The 21,339-nt window shown below is 42.5% G+C and overlaps 2 protein-coding genes across 5 annotated transcripts in view; both read left to right on the forward strand.

Annotated features, from left to right (window-relative positions):
* Window positions 1-21,339, forward strand: part of LOC122552344 (phosphofurin acidic cluster sorting protein 2) — a 772,803-nt gene that overhangs the window by 513,081 nt on the left and 238,383 nt on the right. For all 4 annotated transcript variants that reach the window (XM_087984748.1, XM_087984739.1, XM_087984743.1 and 1 more), the window contains one exon: window positions 2,291-2,333. In XM_087984748.1, the coding sequence (XP_087840874.1) occupies window positions 2,291-2,333 (43 nt within the window). The remainder of the gene's footprint in view (window positions 1-2,290; window positions 2,334-21,339) is intronic.
* Window positions 2,705-21,339, forward strand: part of LOC148151795 (uncharacterized) — an 86,340-nt gene continuing 67,705 nt past the window's right edge. Inside the window, exon 1 of the mRNA XM_087975810.1 lies at window positions 2,705-2,783. Coding sequence (XP_087831936.1) covers window positions 2,705-2,783 — 79 coding nt within the window. The remainder of the gene's footprint in view (window positions 2,784-21,339) is intronic.

Consider the following 21,339-nt stretch of genomic DNA (forward strand, 5'->3'; position numbering starts at 1 on the left):
TCTCTGTGTCCGCAAGTATTCCCTGTCAGTGCTACCTTCTCCACAGCCTCCCTACATTCTTGGGCATCCTGACAAACAGCTAACCTACTTGCTGGACTACAAGTCCGGATCCCATCCCCTGCCAAATTAGTTTAAACCCCCCCGAAGAGTGCTAGCAAACCTACCCCCCAGGATATTGGTGCCCTTCTGGTTCAGGTGCAACCCGTCCTGCTTGTACAGGTCCCACCTTCCCCAGAATGCAGTCCAATTGTCCAAATACCTGAAGCCCTCCCTCCTACACCATCCTTGCAGCCACGTGTTCAACTGCACTCTCTCCCTATTCCTTGCCTCACTGTCACGTGGCACCGGCAACAACCCAGAGATGATGACTCTGGCCGTCTTAACTTTTAGCTTCCAGCCTAACTCCCTGAGCTCCTGAATGACCTCCCCACCCCTCTTCCTACCTATGTCGTTGGTGCCAACGACTTCTGGCTGCACACCCTCCCCCTTAAGGATTCTGAAGACACGGTCTGAGACGTCTCGGACCCTGGCACCCGGGAGGCAACAAACCATCCGAGAGTCTCGCCCATGTCCACAGAACCGCCTGTCTGTCCCTCTAACTATAGAGTCTCCTAAACTCGCGCTCTGCTCCTCTCCCCTTTTCCCTTCTGGGCCTCAGAGCTAGTTCTCGTGCCAGAGACCCGGTCACTGCAGCTTACCCCTGCTAGGCCGTCCCCCCCAACAGTATCCAAAGCGGTATACTTATTGTTGAGGGGAATGACCACAGGGGATCCCTGCACTGCCTGCTTCCTCCCCTTCCCACCTCTAACTGTTACCCATCTACCTCTGTTCTCTGGCGTAGCTATGTCCCTGTAGCTTCTGTCTATCACCCTTTCAGCCTCTCGAATAATCCTCAGTTTATCCAACTCCAGCTCCAGTTCCCTAACGCGGTCTGTGAGGAGCTTGAGCTGGCTGCACTTCCTGCAGGTGAAGTCGGCAGGAGCATCGGTGGTCACCCCTCCCTCAAACATCCTGCAGGAGGAACATTCCCCTGCCTGCGCTGCCGTAACTCTACACTTAGTCTCCAAAACAAGAACACTAAGTAACTTACCTGTTCAGCCGACTGAGTCCTTTTTTTTTAGGTTAGAGGAGGAGGGAGGGTGGGAGACACTACACGTGTAGTGTCTCGGGTTCCTTCTCCACTCAAACTTCCTACTTTCCCAGAAGCCTCTGTTGACAACTTCCGGGTTCCCGCTCTGAGTTGAAAAAACCACAGACTGCGAAAAGAAAAACGTTAATTTAAACTGGTCTCCGCTTACTTTCCGGCTCCCCTCTCTGTGCTGTAGCACATACGTACATACATCCACACGTGCGCACATACATATACACATACAGACACACATACACATGCATACACACACATATACCCACACGCTCACACACAAAAGATGATTTCTGATTTGAATTGATATTATTTTGGTTATTAGTAGGTTATTTGATAGATTATTAAAAACTGATTAAAGTTTATTGTAGGGTGAATTTGGTGTTATTTCAGGGGGTCAGATTTCAGATTATTTCAAAGGGATTTATTTGGGATTATTTTAGAGAATCTGATTTGAGGTTCATGGTTAATTTGAGATTAATTCAGATATCTCGAGGTTATTTAAGAGAGGGTGATCTAAAATTATTTCAGAGGGCGTGATTTGCATCTATTCAGAGGGACTGTCCAGATTATTTCAGAGGGGTTGATTTAAGATTATTTTGGGTGAATTGATTTATTTTAGAGGATCTGATTTGTGACTATTCAGAGGGATTGACTTGAGATTATTTCAGAAGAGGTGATTTGACATTATTTCATGGGCCTGATTTGAGATTATTTGGGGACTAGTTAATATTATTTCAAAGGGGTTAATCTGAGATTATTTCAGAGGATCTGATTTGAGGTTATTTTGCAGTTTGATTTGAGATTATTTTCTGGGTCTGATTTGAGGTTATTCTGTGGTACTAATTTGAGATTATCAGAGGGGGTGATTTGAGGATATTTTGTGAGTCTAATTTGAGGTTATTCAGAGGGACTGAGTTGAGGTTATTTCTGGGTGTGATTTGCGATTAATTTTAAGGCTTTGATTTGAAATGAATTCCGGAGATGGGATTTGATTTTGGACTATTTCTCCAGGCAGGGTTCTGTGTGCCCCATGTGTATAATTTGTTTAACGTTGGCAACTGGACAGTGTAGCAGCGATCTTAAAGATGGAATTGTCAGACAGCTATTGAAGCTGTGAATAATACTGCTTTTCTTCTTTCACATCAGCCCCGATGAGGATTCCTGCCAGAAATTCATCCCCTTCGTTGGTGTAAGTATTTCCAGTTCAGTGATTGGTCAGCTTTTGGGTTTTTAAACTGACTGCCTTTGCTATGGTGAGATTTGGTTTTTCCCATCATTGCTGAGGTATCACTGAGGGCAGATGTCCTGAACACCAATATATTGTTAACTTACATTCACAAGAGATACAGAAATATCAAACGGGGACTAGAAGGTGGAGGTAGATAAAAGTCCCAGCCTCCTCTGGTAATCCAGTTCAGACCAAATCATCCAAGTGGAGAAAATGGCTTATTGTAAAGTTATGAAACTTATAAATCTTAGTGCCCTGTATATTTTTAAGTTAAATCTGCACTTACATTGCTATCACTGTTCTGAGGAACACATTTCTTAAAATACCCAAAAATGACGTCCATGTCAAGCATTTGCGCAAAACATAATTCTCAAGTTTACTGCCATAAGACCCCAAGAAATAAGAGGAGGGGTAGGCCATTCGGCCCCTTGAGCCTATCTCCACCATTCAATACGATCAGGGCTGATCCAACTTTCCTCACCTCACCTATTTTGCCCTTTCCCTTTAACCCTTGATTCTCCAAGAATATATCTCAGCCTTGAATATACGCATGGACTCTGCCCCCACAGATCTCCAAGGCAAAGTGTTCCAAAGACTCACAACCCTCTGAGAGAAGAAATTCCTCCTCATCTCAATCTTAAATTGGTGTTACTTTATTCGATAGACTGATTCTAAAAACTATACTCTCTGGTCCTGCACTCTCCCATGAGAGGAACCATCCAGTCAGCATTGACCCTGTCAAGCCCTTTAAGAACCGATATGTTTCAATGAAGTCACTTCTCATTCCTCTAAACTCGAGGGAGTAGAGTCCCAACCTGTTTAACCTTTCCTCATGAGACAATCCCTCCATCCCAAGATCATCCCACTGAAGCATTTCTGAACTGCCTCCAATGAAATGGTATCTCTCCTGAAATAAGGGACAACACTGCTCACAGTGCTTCAGGTGTGATTCAGACACAGAGACAGAATCTGTCACATTAAACCCACAGATCACACTAAACCCACAGATCACATTAAACCGACAAATCGCACTGAACCAACATATCGCACTGAACCCACAGATCACACGAAACCGACAGATCATATTAAACCCACAGATCTCACTAAACCGACAGATCACATTAAACCCACATATCGCACTAAACCCACAGATCACACTAAACTGACAGATCACATTAATCCCACAGATCGCACTCAACCCACAGATCACATTAAACTCACAGATCACACTAAACCCACAGATCACATTAAACCGACAGATCACATTAAACCCACAGATCACACTAAACCCACAGATCACACTAAACCCACAGATCACACTAAACCCACAGATCTCATTAAACCCAGAGATCACATTAAACCCACAGATCACACTAAACCCACAGATTCCATTAAACCCACAGATCACGCTAAACCGAAAGATCACACTAAACCCACAGATCGCATTAAACCCACAGATCACACTAAACCGACAGATCACATTAAACCCATAGATCACATTAAACCCACAGATCACGTTAAACCCACAGATCTCACTAAACCCACAGATCACATTAAACCCACAGATCACATTAAACCCACAGATCACATTAAACCCATAGATCACACGAAACTCACAGATCACACTAAACCCAAAGATCACATGAAACCCACAGATCACACCAAACCCACAGGTCACACTAAACACAGATCACATTAAACCCACAGATCACATTAAACCCACAGATCACATTAAACCCACGGATCACATTAAACCCACAGATCACATTAAACATACAGATCTCACTAAACCCACAGATCACACTAAACCTACACATCACGTCAAACCCATAGATCACAGTAAACCCACACATCACATTAAACACACAGATCGCGTTCAACCCACAGATCACACTGAACCCACAGATCACATTTGGGCGGCACGGTGGCACAGTGGTTAGCACTGCTGCCTCGCAGCGCCAGAGACCCGGGTTCAATTCCCGACTCAGGCGACTGACTGTGTGGAGTTTGCACGTTCTCCCCGTGTCTGCGTGGGTTTCCTCCGGGTGCTCCGGTTTCCTCCCACAGTCCAAAGATGTGCAGGTTAGGTGAATTGGCCATACTAAATTGCCCGTAGTGTTAGGTAAGGGGTAAATGTAGGGGTATGGGTGGGTTTCGCTTCGGCGGGTCGGTGTGGACTTGTTGGGCCGAAGGGCCTGTTTCCACACTGTAATCTAATCTAATCTAATCTAATCTAATCTAAACATTAAACCCATAGATCACATTAAACCCACAGATCATATTAAACCCACCGATCACGTTAAGACCACAGATCACATTAAACCCACAGATCATATTAAACCCACAGATCACGTTAAACCCACAGATCACATTAAACCCATAGATCACACTAAACCCACAGATCACATTAAACCCACAGATCACATTCAACACATAGATCACGTTAAACCCACAGATCACACGAAACCCACAGATCACATTAAACCCACAAATCACACTAAACGCACAGATCGCGTTAAACCCACAGATCGCATTAAACCCATATATCACATTAAACCCACAAATCACAGTTTACCCATAGATCACATTAAACCCACAGATCACACTAAACCCACAGATCACGTTAAACCCATAGATCACACTAAACCCACAGATCACATTAAAGACACAGATCACATTAAACCCATAGATCCCACTAAACCCACAGATCATATTAAATACACAGATCACACTAAACCCACAGATCCCACTAAACCCACAGATCACATTAAACCCACAGATCACATTAAACCCATAGATCACACTAAAACCATAGATCACACGAAACCCACAGATCAAATTAAACCCATAGATCACACTCAACCCATAGATCACACTAAACCCACAGATCACATTAAACCCATAGATGACACGAAACCCACAAATCACATTCAACCCACTGATCACATTACACCCACAGATCACATTAAACCCACAAATCACACTAAAAGCACAGATCACATTAAACCCACAGATCACATTAAACCCACAGATCACACTAAACCCATAGAACATACTAAACCCACAGATCACATTAAACCCATAGATCAAACGAAACACACAAATCACATTAAAACCACTGATCACATTAAACCCACAAATCGCATTAAACCCATAGATCACACTAAACCCACAGATCACGTTATACCCACAGATCGCATTAAACCCACAGATCACACAAAACCCACACATCTCACTAAACCCACAGATCACACTAAACCCACAGATCACACAAAACCCACAGATCTCACTAAACCCACAGATCACACTAAACCCACAGAACACACTAAACCCACAGAGCACACTAAATCCATAGATCACATTAAACCGACAGATCCCGCGGCACGATGGCACAGTGGTTAGCACTGCTGCCTCACAGCACCAGAGATCCGGGATCAATTCCCGCCTCAGGCGACTGACTGTGTGGAGTTTGCATGTTCTCCCCGTGTCTGCGTGGGTTTCCTCCGGGTGCTCCGGTTTCCTCCCACAGTCACAAAGATGTGCAGGTCAGGTGAAGTGGCCATACTAAAATTCCCGTAGTGTTAGGTAAGGGGTAAATGTAGGGGTATGGGTGGGTTGCGCTTCGGCGGGGCGGTGTGGACTAGGTGGGCCGAAGGGCCTGTTTCCACACTGTCAGTAATCTAATCATCACATTAAACCCACAGATCACATTTTAAACCCATAGATCACATTGAACCCACAAATCATACTAAACCCACAGATCACGTTAAACCCACAGATCACACTAAACCCACAGATCACACAAAACCCACAGATCACACTACACCCACAGATCACACTAAACCCACAGATCATATTAAACCCACTGATCACGTTAAACCCACAGATCACACTAAACCCACAGATCACACTAAACCCACAGATCACACTAAACCCACAGATCATATTAAACCCACTGATCACGTTAAACCCACAGATCACATTAAACCCATAGATCACACGAAACCCACAGATCACATTAAACCCACAGATCACATGAAACACATAGATCACGTTAAACCCACAGATCACACTATACCCAAAGATCACATTAAACCCACAGATCACACTAAACGCACAGATCACGTTAAACCCACAGATCACATTAAACCCATAGATCACACTAAACCCACAGATCGTGTTAAACCCACAGATCACATTATACCCACAGATCACATTAAACCCACAGATTACACTAAACCCATAGATCACACTAAACCCACAGATCACATTAAACCCATAGATCAAACGAAACCCACAAATCACACTGAACCCACTGATCACATTAAACGCACAGATCACACTAAACCCACAGATCACATGAAACCCACAGAACACATTAACCACACAGATCTCACTAAACCCACAGATCACACGAAACCCACAGATCGCATTAAACCCACAGATCACATTAAACCCATAGATCACACTAAACCCACAGATCACATGAAACCCACAGAACACATTAAACCCACAGATCACACTAAACCCACAGATCACATGAAACCCACAGATCACACTAAACCCACAGATCACGTTAAACCCACAGATCGCATTAAACCCATAGAACACATTAAACGCACAGATCACACTAAACCCACAGATCACATGAAACCCACAGAACACATTAACCACACAGATCTCACTAAACCCACAGATCACACTAAACCCATAGATCACATTAAACCCACAGATCACGTTAAACCCACAGATCACACTGAACCCACAGATCACACTAAACCCATAGATCACATTAAACCCACAGATCACGTTAAACCCACAGATCACACTAAACCCATAGATCACACTAAACCCACAGATCACGTTAAACCCACAGATCACACTAAACCCACAAATCACACTGAACCCACTGATCACATTAAACCCACAGATCACACTAAACCCACAGATCACATGAAACCCACAGATCACATTAACCACACAGATCTCACTAAACCCACTGATCACTCTAAACCCACAGATCGCATTAAACCCACAGATCGCATTAAACCCACACATCACATTAAACCCATAGATCACACTAAACCCACAGATCACACTAAACCCACAGATCACATTAAACCCACAGATCAATTAAACCCACAGATCACATTAAACCCACAGATCACACGAAACCCACAGATCACATTAAACCCACAGATCACATTAAACCCACAGATCACATTAAACCCATAGATCACACTAAACCCATAGATCACACTAAACCCACAGATCACATTAAACCCATAGATCACACGAAACCCACAAATCACATTCAACCCACTGATCACATGAAACCCACAGATCACACATTAAACCCACAAATCACACTAAAACCACAGATCACATTAAACCCACAGATCACATTAAACCCACAGATCACACTAAACCCATAGAACATACTAAACCCACAGATCACATTAAACCCATAGATTAAACGAAACCCACAAATCACATTAAAACCACTGATCACATTAAACCCACAAATCGCATTAAACCCATAGATCACACTAAACCCACAGATCACGTTAAACCCACAGATCGCATGAAACCCATAGATCACATTAAACCCACAGATCACATTAAACCCACAGATCACACTAAACCCACAGATCACACAAAACCCACAGATCTCACTAAACCCACAGATCACACTAAACCCACAGAACACACTAAACCCACAGATCACACTAAATCCATACATCACATTAAACCTACAGATCCCATTATGCGTGGCGCGGTGGCACAGTGGTTAGCACTGCTGCCTCACAGCACCAGAGATCCGGGATCAATTCCCGCCTTAGGCGACTGACTGTGTGGAGTTTGCATGTTCTCCCCGTGTCTGCGTGGGTTTCCTCCGGGTGCTCCGGTTTCCTCCCACAGTCACAAAGATGTGCAGGTCAGGTGAAGTGGCCATACTAAAATTCCCGTAGTGTTAGGTAAGGGGTAAATGTAGGGGTATGGGTGGGTTGCGCTTCGGCGGGGCGGTGTGGACTAGGTGGGCCGAAGGGCCTGTTTCCACACTGTCAGTAATCTAATCATCACATTAAGCCCACAGATCACATTTTAAACCCATAGATCACATTGAACCCACAAATCATACTAAACCCACAGATCACGTTAAACCCACAGATCACACTAAACCCACAGATCACACAAAACCCACAGATCACATTAAACGCACAGATCACACTAAACCCACAGATCACACTAAAACCACAGATCATATTAAACCCACTGATCACGTTAAACCCACAGATCACATTAAACCCATAGATCACACGAAACCCACAGATCACATTAAACCCACAGATCACACTAAACCCACAGATCACATGAAACGCACAGAACACATTAACCACACAGATCTCACTAAACCCACAGATCACACTAAACCCATAGATCACATTAAACCCACAGATCGCATTAAACCCATAGATCACATTAAACCCACAAATCGCAGTATAGCCATAGATGACATTAAACCCACAGATCACATTAAACCCACAGATCACACTAAACCCACAGATCACGTTAAACCCATAGATCACACAAAACCCACAGATCACATTAAACACACAGATCGCGTTCAACCCACAGATCACACGAAACCCACTGATCACATTAAACCCACAGATCAATTAAACCCATAGATTACACTAAACCCACAGATCACATTAAACCCACAGATCACATTAAACCCATAGATCACAATAAACCCACAGATCACATTAAACCCACAGATCAATTAAACCCATAGATTACACTAAACCCACAGATCACATTAAACCCACAGATCACACGAAACCCACAGATCACACTAAACCCACAGATCACATTAAACCCACAGATCACATTCAACCCATAGATCACACTAAACCCATAGATCACACTAAACCCACAGATCACATTAAACCCATAGATTACATGAAACCCACAAATCACACTAAACCCACAGATCATATTGAACACACTGATCACGTTTAACCCACAGATCACATTAAACCCATAGATCACACTAAACCCACAGATCACATTAAACCCACAGATCACATTAAACACAGAGATCACGTTAAACCCACAGATCACACTATACCCACAGATCACACTAAACCCACAGACCACACTAAACGCACAGATCACGTTAAACCCACAGATCGCATTAAACCCATAGATCACATTAAACCCACAAATCACAGTATACCCATAGATGACATTAAACCCACAGATTACATTAAACCCACAGATCATGTTAAACCCATAGATCACACTAAACCCACAGATCACATTAAACCCACAGATCACATTAAACCCTTAGATCACATTAAAACCACAGATCGCACTAAGACCAAAGATAACATTAAACCCATAGTACACATTAAAACCACAGATCACACGAAACCCACAGATCACATTAAACGCACAGATCACATTAAACCCATAGATCACACTAAACCCACAGATCACATTAAACCCATAGATCACATTAAACCCACAGATCATATTAAACCCACTGATCACGTTAAGCCCACAGATCACATTAAACCCATAGATCACATTAAACCCACAGATCAATTAAACCCACAGATCACATTAAACCCACAGATCAATTAAACCCACAGATCACATTAAACCCACAGATCACATTAAACACATAGATCACATTAAACCCACAAATCACAGTTTACCCATAGATCACATTAAACCCACAGATCACATTAAACCCACAGATCACACTAAACCCACAGATCACATTAAACCCACAGATCACACGAAACTCACAGATCACACTAAACCCACAGATCACATGAAACACACAGATCACACTGAACCCACTGATCACATTAAACCCACAGATCACACTAAACCCACAGATCACATGAAACCCACAGATCACATTAACCACACAGATCTCACTTATCCCACTGATCACTCTAAACCCACAGATCGCATTAAACCCACAGATCGCATTAAACCCACAGATCACACAAAACCCATAGATCATATTAAACCCACAGATCACGTTAAACCCACAGATCACACTGAACCCACTGATCACATTAAACCCACACATCACATTAAACCCATAGATCACACTAAACCCACAGATCACACTAAACCCACAGATCACGTTTAACCCACAGATCACATTAAACCCACAGATGAATTAAACCCACAGATTACATTAAACCCACAGATCACACGAAACCCACAGATCACACTAAACCCACAGATCACATTAAACCCACTGATCACATTAAACCCACAGATCACATGAAACCCACATATCACACTAAACCCACAGATCACATTAAACCCACAGATCATATTAAACCCACTGATCACGTTAAGCCCACAGATCACATTAAACCCATAGATCACATTAAACCCACAGATCATATTAAACCCACTGATCACGTTAAACCCACAGATCACATTAAACCCATAGTTCACACTAAACCCACAGATCACATTAAACCCACAGATCACACTAAACCCACAGATCACATTAAACCCACAGATCACACTAAACCCACAGATCATATTAAACCCACAGATCACGTTAAACCCACAGATCACACTGAACCCACTGATCACATTAAACCCACACATCACATTAAACCCATAGATCACACTAAACCCACAGATCACACTAAACCCACAGATCACGTTTAACCCACAGATCACATTAAACCCACAGATGAATTAAACCCACAGATTACATTAAACCCACAGATCACACGAAACCCACAGATCACACTAAACCCACAGATCACATTAAACCCACTGATCACATTAAACCCACAGATCACATGAAACCCACATATCACACTAAACCCACAGATCACATTAAACCCACAGATCATATTAAACCCACTGATCACGTTAAGCCCACAGATCACATTAAACCCATAGATCACATTAAACCCACAGATCACATGAAACCCACATATCACACTAAACCCACAGATCACATTAAACCCACAGATCATATTAAACCCACTGATCACGTTAAGCCCACAGATCACATTAAACCCATAGATCACATTAAACCCACAGATCATATTAAACCCACTGATCACGTTAAACCCACAGATCACATTAAACCCATAGTTCACACTAAACCCACAGATCACATTAAACCCACAGATCACACTAAACCCACAGATCACATTAAACCCACAGATCACACTAAACGCACAGATCACGTTAAACCCACAGATCGCATTAAACCCATAGATCACATTAAACCCACAAATCACAGTTTACACATAGATCACATTAAACCCACAGATCACATTATACCCACAGATCACACTAAACCCACAGATCACGTTAAACCCATAGATCCCACTAAACCCACAGATCACATTAAATCCACAGATCACACTAAACCCACAGATCACACTAAACCCACAGATCACATTAAACCCATAGATCACACGAAACCCACAGATCAAATTAAACCCATAGATCACACGAAACCCACAAATCACATTTAACCCACTGATCACATTAAACCCACAGATCACACTAAACCCACAGATCACACTAAAACCACAGATCACATTAAACCCACAGATCACATTAAACCCATAGATCAAACGAAACCCACAAATCACATTGAACCCACAGATCACATTAAACCCACAGATCACATTATACCCACAGATCACATTAAACCCACAGATTACACTAAACCCATAGATCACACTAAACCCACAGATCACATTAAACCCATAGATCAAACGAAACCCACGAATCACACTGAACCCACTGATCACATTAAACGCACAGATCACACTAAACCCACAGATCACATGAAACCCACAGAACACATTAACCACACAGATCTCACTAAACCCACAGATCACACTAAACCCACAATTCGCATTAAACCCACAGATCACATTAAACCCATAGATCACACTAAACCCACAGATCACATTAAACCCACAGAACACATTAAACCCACAGATCACATTAAACCCACAGATCACACTAAACGCACAGTTCATATTAAACCCACAGATCACACGAAACCCACAGATCACATTAAACCCACAGATCACATTAAACCCACAGATCACATTAAACCCATAGATCACACTAAACCCATAGATCACACTAAACCCACAGATCACATTAAACCCATAGATCACACGAAACCCACAAATCACATTCAACCCACTGATCACATTAAACCCACAGATCACACATTAAACCCACAAATAACACTAAAACCACAGATCACATTAAACCCACAGATCACATTAAACCCACAGATCACACTAAACCCACAGATCACATTAAACCCACAGATCTCACTAAACCCACAGATCACACTAAACCCACAGAACACACTAAACCCACAGATCACACTAAATCCATAGATCACATTAAACCTACAGATCCCATTATGCGCGGCGCGGTGGCACAGTGGTTAGCACTGCTGCCTCACAGCACCAGAGATCCGGGATCAATTCCCGCCTTAGGCGACTGACTGTGTGGAGTTTGCATGTTCTCCCCGTGTCTGCGTGGGTTTCCTCCGGGTGCTCCGGTTTCCTCCCACAGTCACAAAGATGTGCAGGTCAGGTGAATTGGCCATGCTAAAATTCCCGTAGTGTTAGGTAAGGGGTAAATGTAGGGGTATGGGTGGGTTGCGCTTCGGCGGGGCGGTGTGGACTAGGTGGGCCGAAGGGCCTGTTTCCACACTGCCAGTAATCTAATCATCACATTAAGCCCACAGATCACATTTTAAACCCATAGATCACATTGAACCCACAAATCATACTAAACCCACAGATCACGTTAAACCCACAGATCACACTAAACCCACAGATCACACAAAACCCACAGATCACATTAAACGCACACATCACACTAAACCCACAGATCACACTAAAACCACAGATCATATTAAACCCACTGATCACGTTAAACCCACAGATCACATTAAACCCATAGATCAAGTTAAACCCGCAGATCACACTATACCCACAGATCACATTAAACCCACAGATCACACTAAACGCACAGATCACGTTAAACCCACAGATCGCATTAAACCCATAGATCACATTAAACCCACAAATCACAGTATAGCCATAGATGACATTAAACCCACAGATCACATTAAACCCACAGATCACACGAAACCCACAGATCACGTTAAACCCATAGATCACACAAAACCCACAGATCACATTAAACACACAGATCACGTTCAACCCACAGATCACACGAAACCCACTGATCACATTAAACCCACAGATCAATTAAACCCATAGATTACACTAAACCCACAGATCACATTAAACCCACAGATCACATTAAACCCATAGATCACAATAAACCCACAGATCACATTAAACCCACAGATCAATTAAACCCATAGATTACACTAAACCCACAGATCACATTAAACCCACAGATCACACGAAACCCACAGATCACACTAAACCCACAGATCACATTAAACCCACAGATCACATTCAACCCATAGATCACACTAAACCCATAGATCACACTAAACCCACAGATCACATTAAACCCATAGATTACATGAAACCCACAAATCACACTAAACCCACAGATCATATTGAACACACTGATCACGTTTAACCCACAGATCACATTAAACCCATAGATCACACTTAACCCACAGATCACATTAAACCCACAGATCACATTAAACACATAGATCACGTTAAACCCACAGATCACACCATACCCACAGATCACACTAAACCCACAGACCACACTAAACGCACAGATCACGTTAAACCCACAGATCGCATTAAACCCATAGATCACATTAAACCCACAAATCACAGTATACCCATAGATGACATTAAACCCACAGATTACATTAAACCCACAGATCATGTTAAACCCATAGATCACACTAAACCCACAGATCACATTAAACCCACAGATCACATTAAACCCTTAGATCACATTAAAACCACAGATCGCACTAAACCCACAGATCACATTAAACGCACAGATCACATTAAACCCATAGATCACACTAAACCCACAGATCACATTAAACCCATAGATCACATTAAACCCACAGATCATATTAAACCCACTGATCACGTTAAGCCCACAGATCACATTAAACCCATAGATCACATTAAACCCACAGATCAATTAAACCCACAGATCACATTAAACCCACAGATCAATTAAACCCACAGATCACATTAAACCCACAGATCACATTAAACCCACAGATCACACTAAACCCACAGATCACATTAAACCCACAGATCACACTAAACCCACAGATTACTTTAAACCCACAGATCGCATTAAACCCACAGATCGCATTAAACCCACAGATCACATTAAACCCACAGATCACACAAAACCCATAGATCATATTAAACCCACACATCACATTAAACCCATAGATCACACTAAACCCACAGATCACACTAAACCCACAGATCACACTAAACCCACAGATCACATTAAACCCACAGATCAATTAAACCCACAGATCACATTAAACCCACAGATCACATGAAACCCACAGATCACACTAAACCCACAGATCACATTAAACCCATAGATCACACTAAACCCACAAATCACATTCAACCCACTGATCACATTAAACCCACAGATCACATTAAATCCACAAATCACACTAAAACCACAGATCACATTAAACCCACAGATCACATTAAACCCACAGATCACACTAAACCCATAGAACATACTAAACCCACAGATCACATTAAACTCATAGATCAAACGAAACCCACAAATCACATTAAAACCACTGATCACATTAAACCCATAAATCGCATTAAACCCACAGATCACACTAAACCCACAGATCACATTAAACCCATAGATCACACGAAACCCACAAATCACATTCAACCCACTGATCACATTAAACCCACAGATCACATTAAACCCACAAATCATATTAAAACCACTGATCACGTTAAACCCACAGATCGCATTAAACCCATAGATCCCACTAAACCCACAGATCACATTCAATCCACAGATCACACGAAACCCACAGATCACACTAAACCCATAGATCACATTAAACCCACAGAACACATTAAACCCATAGATCACACTAAAACCATAGATCACACGAAACCCACAGATCAAATTAAACCCATAGATCACACGAAACCCACAAATCACATTTAACCCACTGATCACATTAAACCCACAGATCACATTAAACCCACAGATCACACTAAAACCAAAGATCACATTAAACCCACAGATCACATTAAACCCACAGATCACACTAAAACCAAAGATCACATTAAACCCACAGATCACATTAAACCCATAGATCAAACGAAACCCACAAATCACACTGAACCCATTGATCACATTAAACCCACAGATCACATTATACCCACAGATCACATTAAACCCACAGATTACACTAAACCCATAGATCACACTAAACCCACAGATCACATGAAACCCACAGAACACATTAACCACACAGATCTCACTAAACCCACAGATCACACTAAACCCATAGATCACATTAAACCCACAGATCACGTTAAACCCACAGATCATACTGAACCCACAGATCACACTAAACCCACAGATCACACTAAACCCACAGATCACATTAAACCCACAGATCACATTAAACCCACAAATCACACTAAACCCATAGATCAAACGAAACCCACAAATCACACTGAACCCACTGATCACATTAAACCCACAGATCACACTAAACCCACAGATCGCATTAAACCCACAGATCACATTAAACCCATAGATCACACTAAACCCATAGATCACATTAAACACACAAATCGCATTAAACCCATAGATCACACTAAACCCACAGATCACGTTAAACCCACAGATCACATTCAACCCACTGATCACATTAAACCCACTGATCACACTAAACCCACGGAACACATTAAACCCACAGATCACATTAAACCCATCGATCACACTAAACCCATAGATCACACTAAACCCAAAGATCAATTAAACCCACAGATCACATTAAACCCACAGATCACACGAAACCCATAGATCACATTAAACCCACAGATCACACAAAGCCCACAGATCTCACTAAACCCACAGATCACACTAAACCCACAGAACACACTAAACCCACAGATCACACTAAACCCACAGATCACACTAAACCCACAGAACACACTAAACCCACAGATCACACTAAATCCATAGATCACATTAAACCTACAGATCCCATTATGCGCGGCGCGGTGGCACAGTGGTTAGCACTGCTGCCTCACAGCACCAGAGATCCGGGATCAATTCCCGCCTCAGGCGACTGACTGTGTGGAGTTTGCATGTTCTCGCCGTGTCTGCGTGGGTTTCCTCCGGGTGCTCCGGTTTCCTCCCACAGTCACAAAGATGTGCAGGTCAGGTGAATTGGCCATGCTAAAATTCCCGTAGTGTTAGGTAAGGGGTAAATGTAGGGGAATGGGTGGGTTGCACTTCGGCGGGGCGGTGTGGACTAGGTGGGCCGAAGGGCCTGTTTCCACACTGTAAGTAATCTAATCATCACATTAAACCCACAGATCACATTTTAAACCCATAGATCACATTGAACCCACAAATCATACTAAACCCAAAGATCACGTTAAACCCACAGATCACACTAAACCCACAGATCACACAAAACCCACAGATCACATGAAACGCACAGATCACACTAAACCCACAGATCACACTAAACCCACAGATCATATTAAACCCACTGATCACGTTAAACCCACAGATCACACTATATCCACAGATCACATTAAACCCACAGATCACACTAAACGCACAGATCACGTTAAACCCACAGATCGCATTAAACCCATAGATCACATTAAACCCACAAATCACAGTATAGCCATAGATGACATTAAACCCACAGATCACATTAAACCCACAGCTCACACTAAACCCACAGATCACGTTAAACCCATAGATCACACAAAACCCACAGATCACATTAAACACACAGATCGCGTTCAACCCACAGATCACACTAAACCCACTGATCACATTAAACCCACAGATCAATTAAACCCATAGATTACACGAAACCCACAGATTACATTAAACCCACAGATCACATTAAACCCATAGATCACAATAAACCCACAATCACATTAAACCCACAGATCAATTAAACCCATAGATTACACTAAACCCACAGATCACATTAAACCCACAGATCACACGAATCCCACAGACCACACTAAACCCACAGATCACATTAAACCCACAGATCACATTCAACCCATAGATCACACTAAACCCATAGATCACGCTAAACCCACAGATCACACTAAACCCACACATCACGTCAAACTCATAGATCACACTAAACCCACAGATCACATTAAACACACAGATCGCGTTCAACCCACAGATCACACTGAACCCACAGATCCCATTAAACCCATAGATCACATTAAACCCACAGATCATATTAAACCCACTGATCACGTTAAGCCCACAGATCACATTAAACCCATAGATCACATTAAACCCACAGATCATATTAAACCCACAGATCACATTCAACACATAGATCACGTTAAACCCACAGATCACACTATACCCACAGATCACATTAAACCCACAGATCACACTAAACCCACAGATCACTGTGCGTTTAGTGTGATCTGTGCGCGTGGGCGGCACGGTGGCACAGTGGTTAGCACTGCTGCCTCACAGCGCCAGAGACCCGGGTTCAATTCCCGCCTCAGGCGACTCTCTGTGTGGAGTTTGCACATTCTCCCCGTGTCTGCGTGGGTTTCCTCCGGGTGCTCCGGTTTCCTCCCACAATCCAAATATGTGCAGGTTAGGTGAATTGACCATGCTAAATTGTCCGTAGTGTTAGGTGAAGAGGTAAATGTAGGAGTATGGGTCTGGGTGCTATACGCTTCGGCGGGTCGGTGTGGACTTGTTGGGCCGAAGGGCCTGTTTCCACACTGTAAGTAATCTAATCCAATCTAATCTAATCACGTTAAACCCACAGATCGCATTAAACCCACAGATCACATTAAACCCACAGATCACACTAAACCCACAGATCACGTTAAACCCAGAGATCACACTAAACCCACAGATCACATTAAAGACACAGATCACATTAAACCCATAGATCACAATAAACCCACAGATCACATTAAACCCACAGATAAATTAAACCCATAGATCCCACTAAACCCACAGATCCCACTAAACCCACAGATCACACTAAACCCACAGATCACATTAAACCCATAGATCACACTAAAACCATAGATCACACGACACCCACAGATCAAATTAAACCCATAGATCACACGAAACCCACAAATCACATTTAACCCACTGATCACATTAAACCCACAGATCACATTAAACCCACAGATCACACTAAAACCACAGATCACATTAAACCCACAGATCACATTAAACCCATAGATCAAACGAAACCCACAAATCACACTGAACCCACTGATCACATTAAACCCACAGATCACATTATACCCACAGATCACATTAAACCCACAGATTACACTAAACCCATAGATCACACTAAACCCACAGATCACATTAAACCCATAGATCAAACGAAACCCACAAATCACACTGAACCCACTGATCACATTAAACCCACAGATCACACTAAACCCACAGATCACATGAAACCCACAGATCACATTAACCACACAGATCTCACTAAACCCACTGATCACTCTAAACCCACAGATCATACTGAACCCACAGATCACACTAAACCCACAGATCACATTAAACCCACAGATCACATTAAACCCACAGATCACATTAAACCCACAGATCACACGAAACCCACACATCACACTAAACCCACACATCACATTAAACCCACAGATCACACTTAACCCACAGATCACATTAAACCCGTAGATCAAACGAAACCCACAAATCACACTGAACCCACTGATCACATTAAACCCACAGATCACACTAAACCCACAGATCACATGAAACCCACAGATCACATTAACCACACAGATCTCACTAAACCCACTGATCACTCTAAACCCACAGATCGCATTAAACGCACAGATCGCATTAAACCCACAGATCACATTAAACCCATAGATCACACTAAAACCATAGATCACACGACACCCACAGATCAAATTAAACCCATAGATCACACGAAACCCACAAATCACATTTAACCCACTGATCACATTAAACCCACAGATCACATTAAACCCATAGATCACACTAAAACCACAGATCACATTAAACCCACAGATCACATTAAACCCATAGATCAAACGAAACCCACAAATCACACTGAACCCACTGATCACATTAAACCCACAGATCACATTATACCCACAGATCACATTAAACCCACAGATTACACTAAACCCATAGATCACACTAAACCCACAGATCACATTAAACCCATAGATCAAACGAAACCCACAAATCACACTGAACCCACTGATCACATTAAACCCACAGATCACACTAAACCCACAGATCACATGAAACCCACAGATCACATTAACCACACAGATCTCACTAAACCCACTGATCACTCTAAACCCACAGATCATACTGAACCCACAGATCACACTAAACCCACAGATCACATTAAACCCACAGATCACATTAAACCCACAGATCACATTAAACCCACAGATCACACGAAACCCACACATCACACTAAACCCACACATCACATTAAACCCACAGATCACACTTAACCCACAGATCACATTAAACCCGTAGATCAAACGAAACCCACAAATCACACTGAACCCACTGATCACATTAAACCCACAGATCACACTAAACCCACAGATCACATGAAACCCACAGATCACATTAACCACACAGATCTCACTAAACCCACTGATCACTCTAAACCCACAGATCGCATTAAACGCACAGATCGCATTAAACCCACAGATCACATTAAACCCATAGATCACACTAAAACCATAGATCACACGACACCCACAGATCAAATTAAACCCATAGATCACACGAAACCCACAAATCACATTTAACCCACTGATCACATTAAACCCACAGATCACATTAAACCCATAGATCACACTAAAACCACAGATCACATTAAACCCACAGATCACATTAAACCCATAGATCAAACGAAACCCACAAATCACACTGAACCCATTGATCACACTAAACCCACAGATCACATTAAACCCATAGATCAAACGAAACCCACAAATCACACTGAACCCACTGATCACATTAAACCCACAGATCACACTAAACCCACAGATCACATGAAACCCACAGATCACATTAACCACACAGATCTCACTAAACCCACTGATCACTCTAAACCCACAGATCATACTGAACCCACAGATCACACTAAACCCACAGATCACATTAAACCCACAGATCACATTAAACCCACAGATCACATTAAACCCACAGATCACACGAAACCCACACATCACACTAAACCCACACATCACATTAAACCCACAGATCACACTTAACCCACAGATCACATTAAACCCGTAGATCAAACGAAACCCACAAATCACACTGAACCCACTGATCACATTAAACCCACAGATCACACTAAACCCACAGATCACATGAAACCCACAGATCACATTAACCACACAGATCTCACTAAACCCACTGATCACTCTAAACCCACAGATCGCATTAAACGCACAGATCGCATTAAACCCACAGATCACATTAAACCCACAGATCACACAAAACCCATAGATCATATTAAACCCACAGATCACGTTAAACCCACAGATCACACTGAACCCACTGATCACATGAAACCCACACATCACATTAAACCCATAGATCACACTAAACCCACAGATCACACTAAACCCACAGATCACACTAAACCCACAGATCACATTAAACCCAC

The sequence above is a fragment of the Chiloscyllium plagiosum genome, unplaced genomic scaffold (assembly GCF_037043375.1).
Source record: "Chiloscyllium plagiosum isolate Xiang-an unplaced genomic scaffold, Cpla_swu_hap1 HiC_scaffold_3, whole genome shotgun sequence".
Lineage (NCBI taxonomy): Eukaryota > Metazoa > Chordata > Chondrichthyes > Orectolobiformes > Hemiscylliidae > Chiloscyllium > Chiloscyllium plagiosum.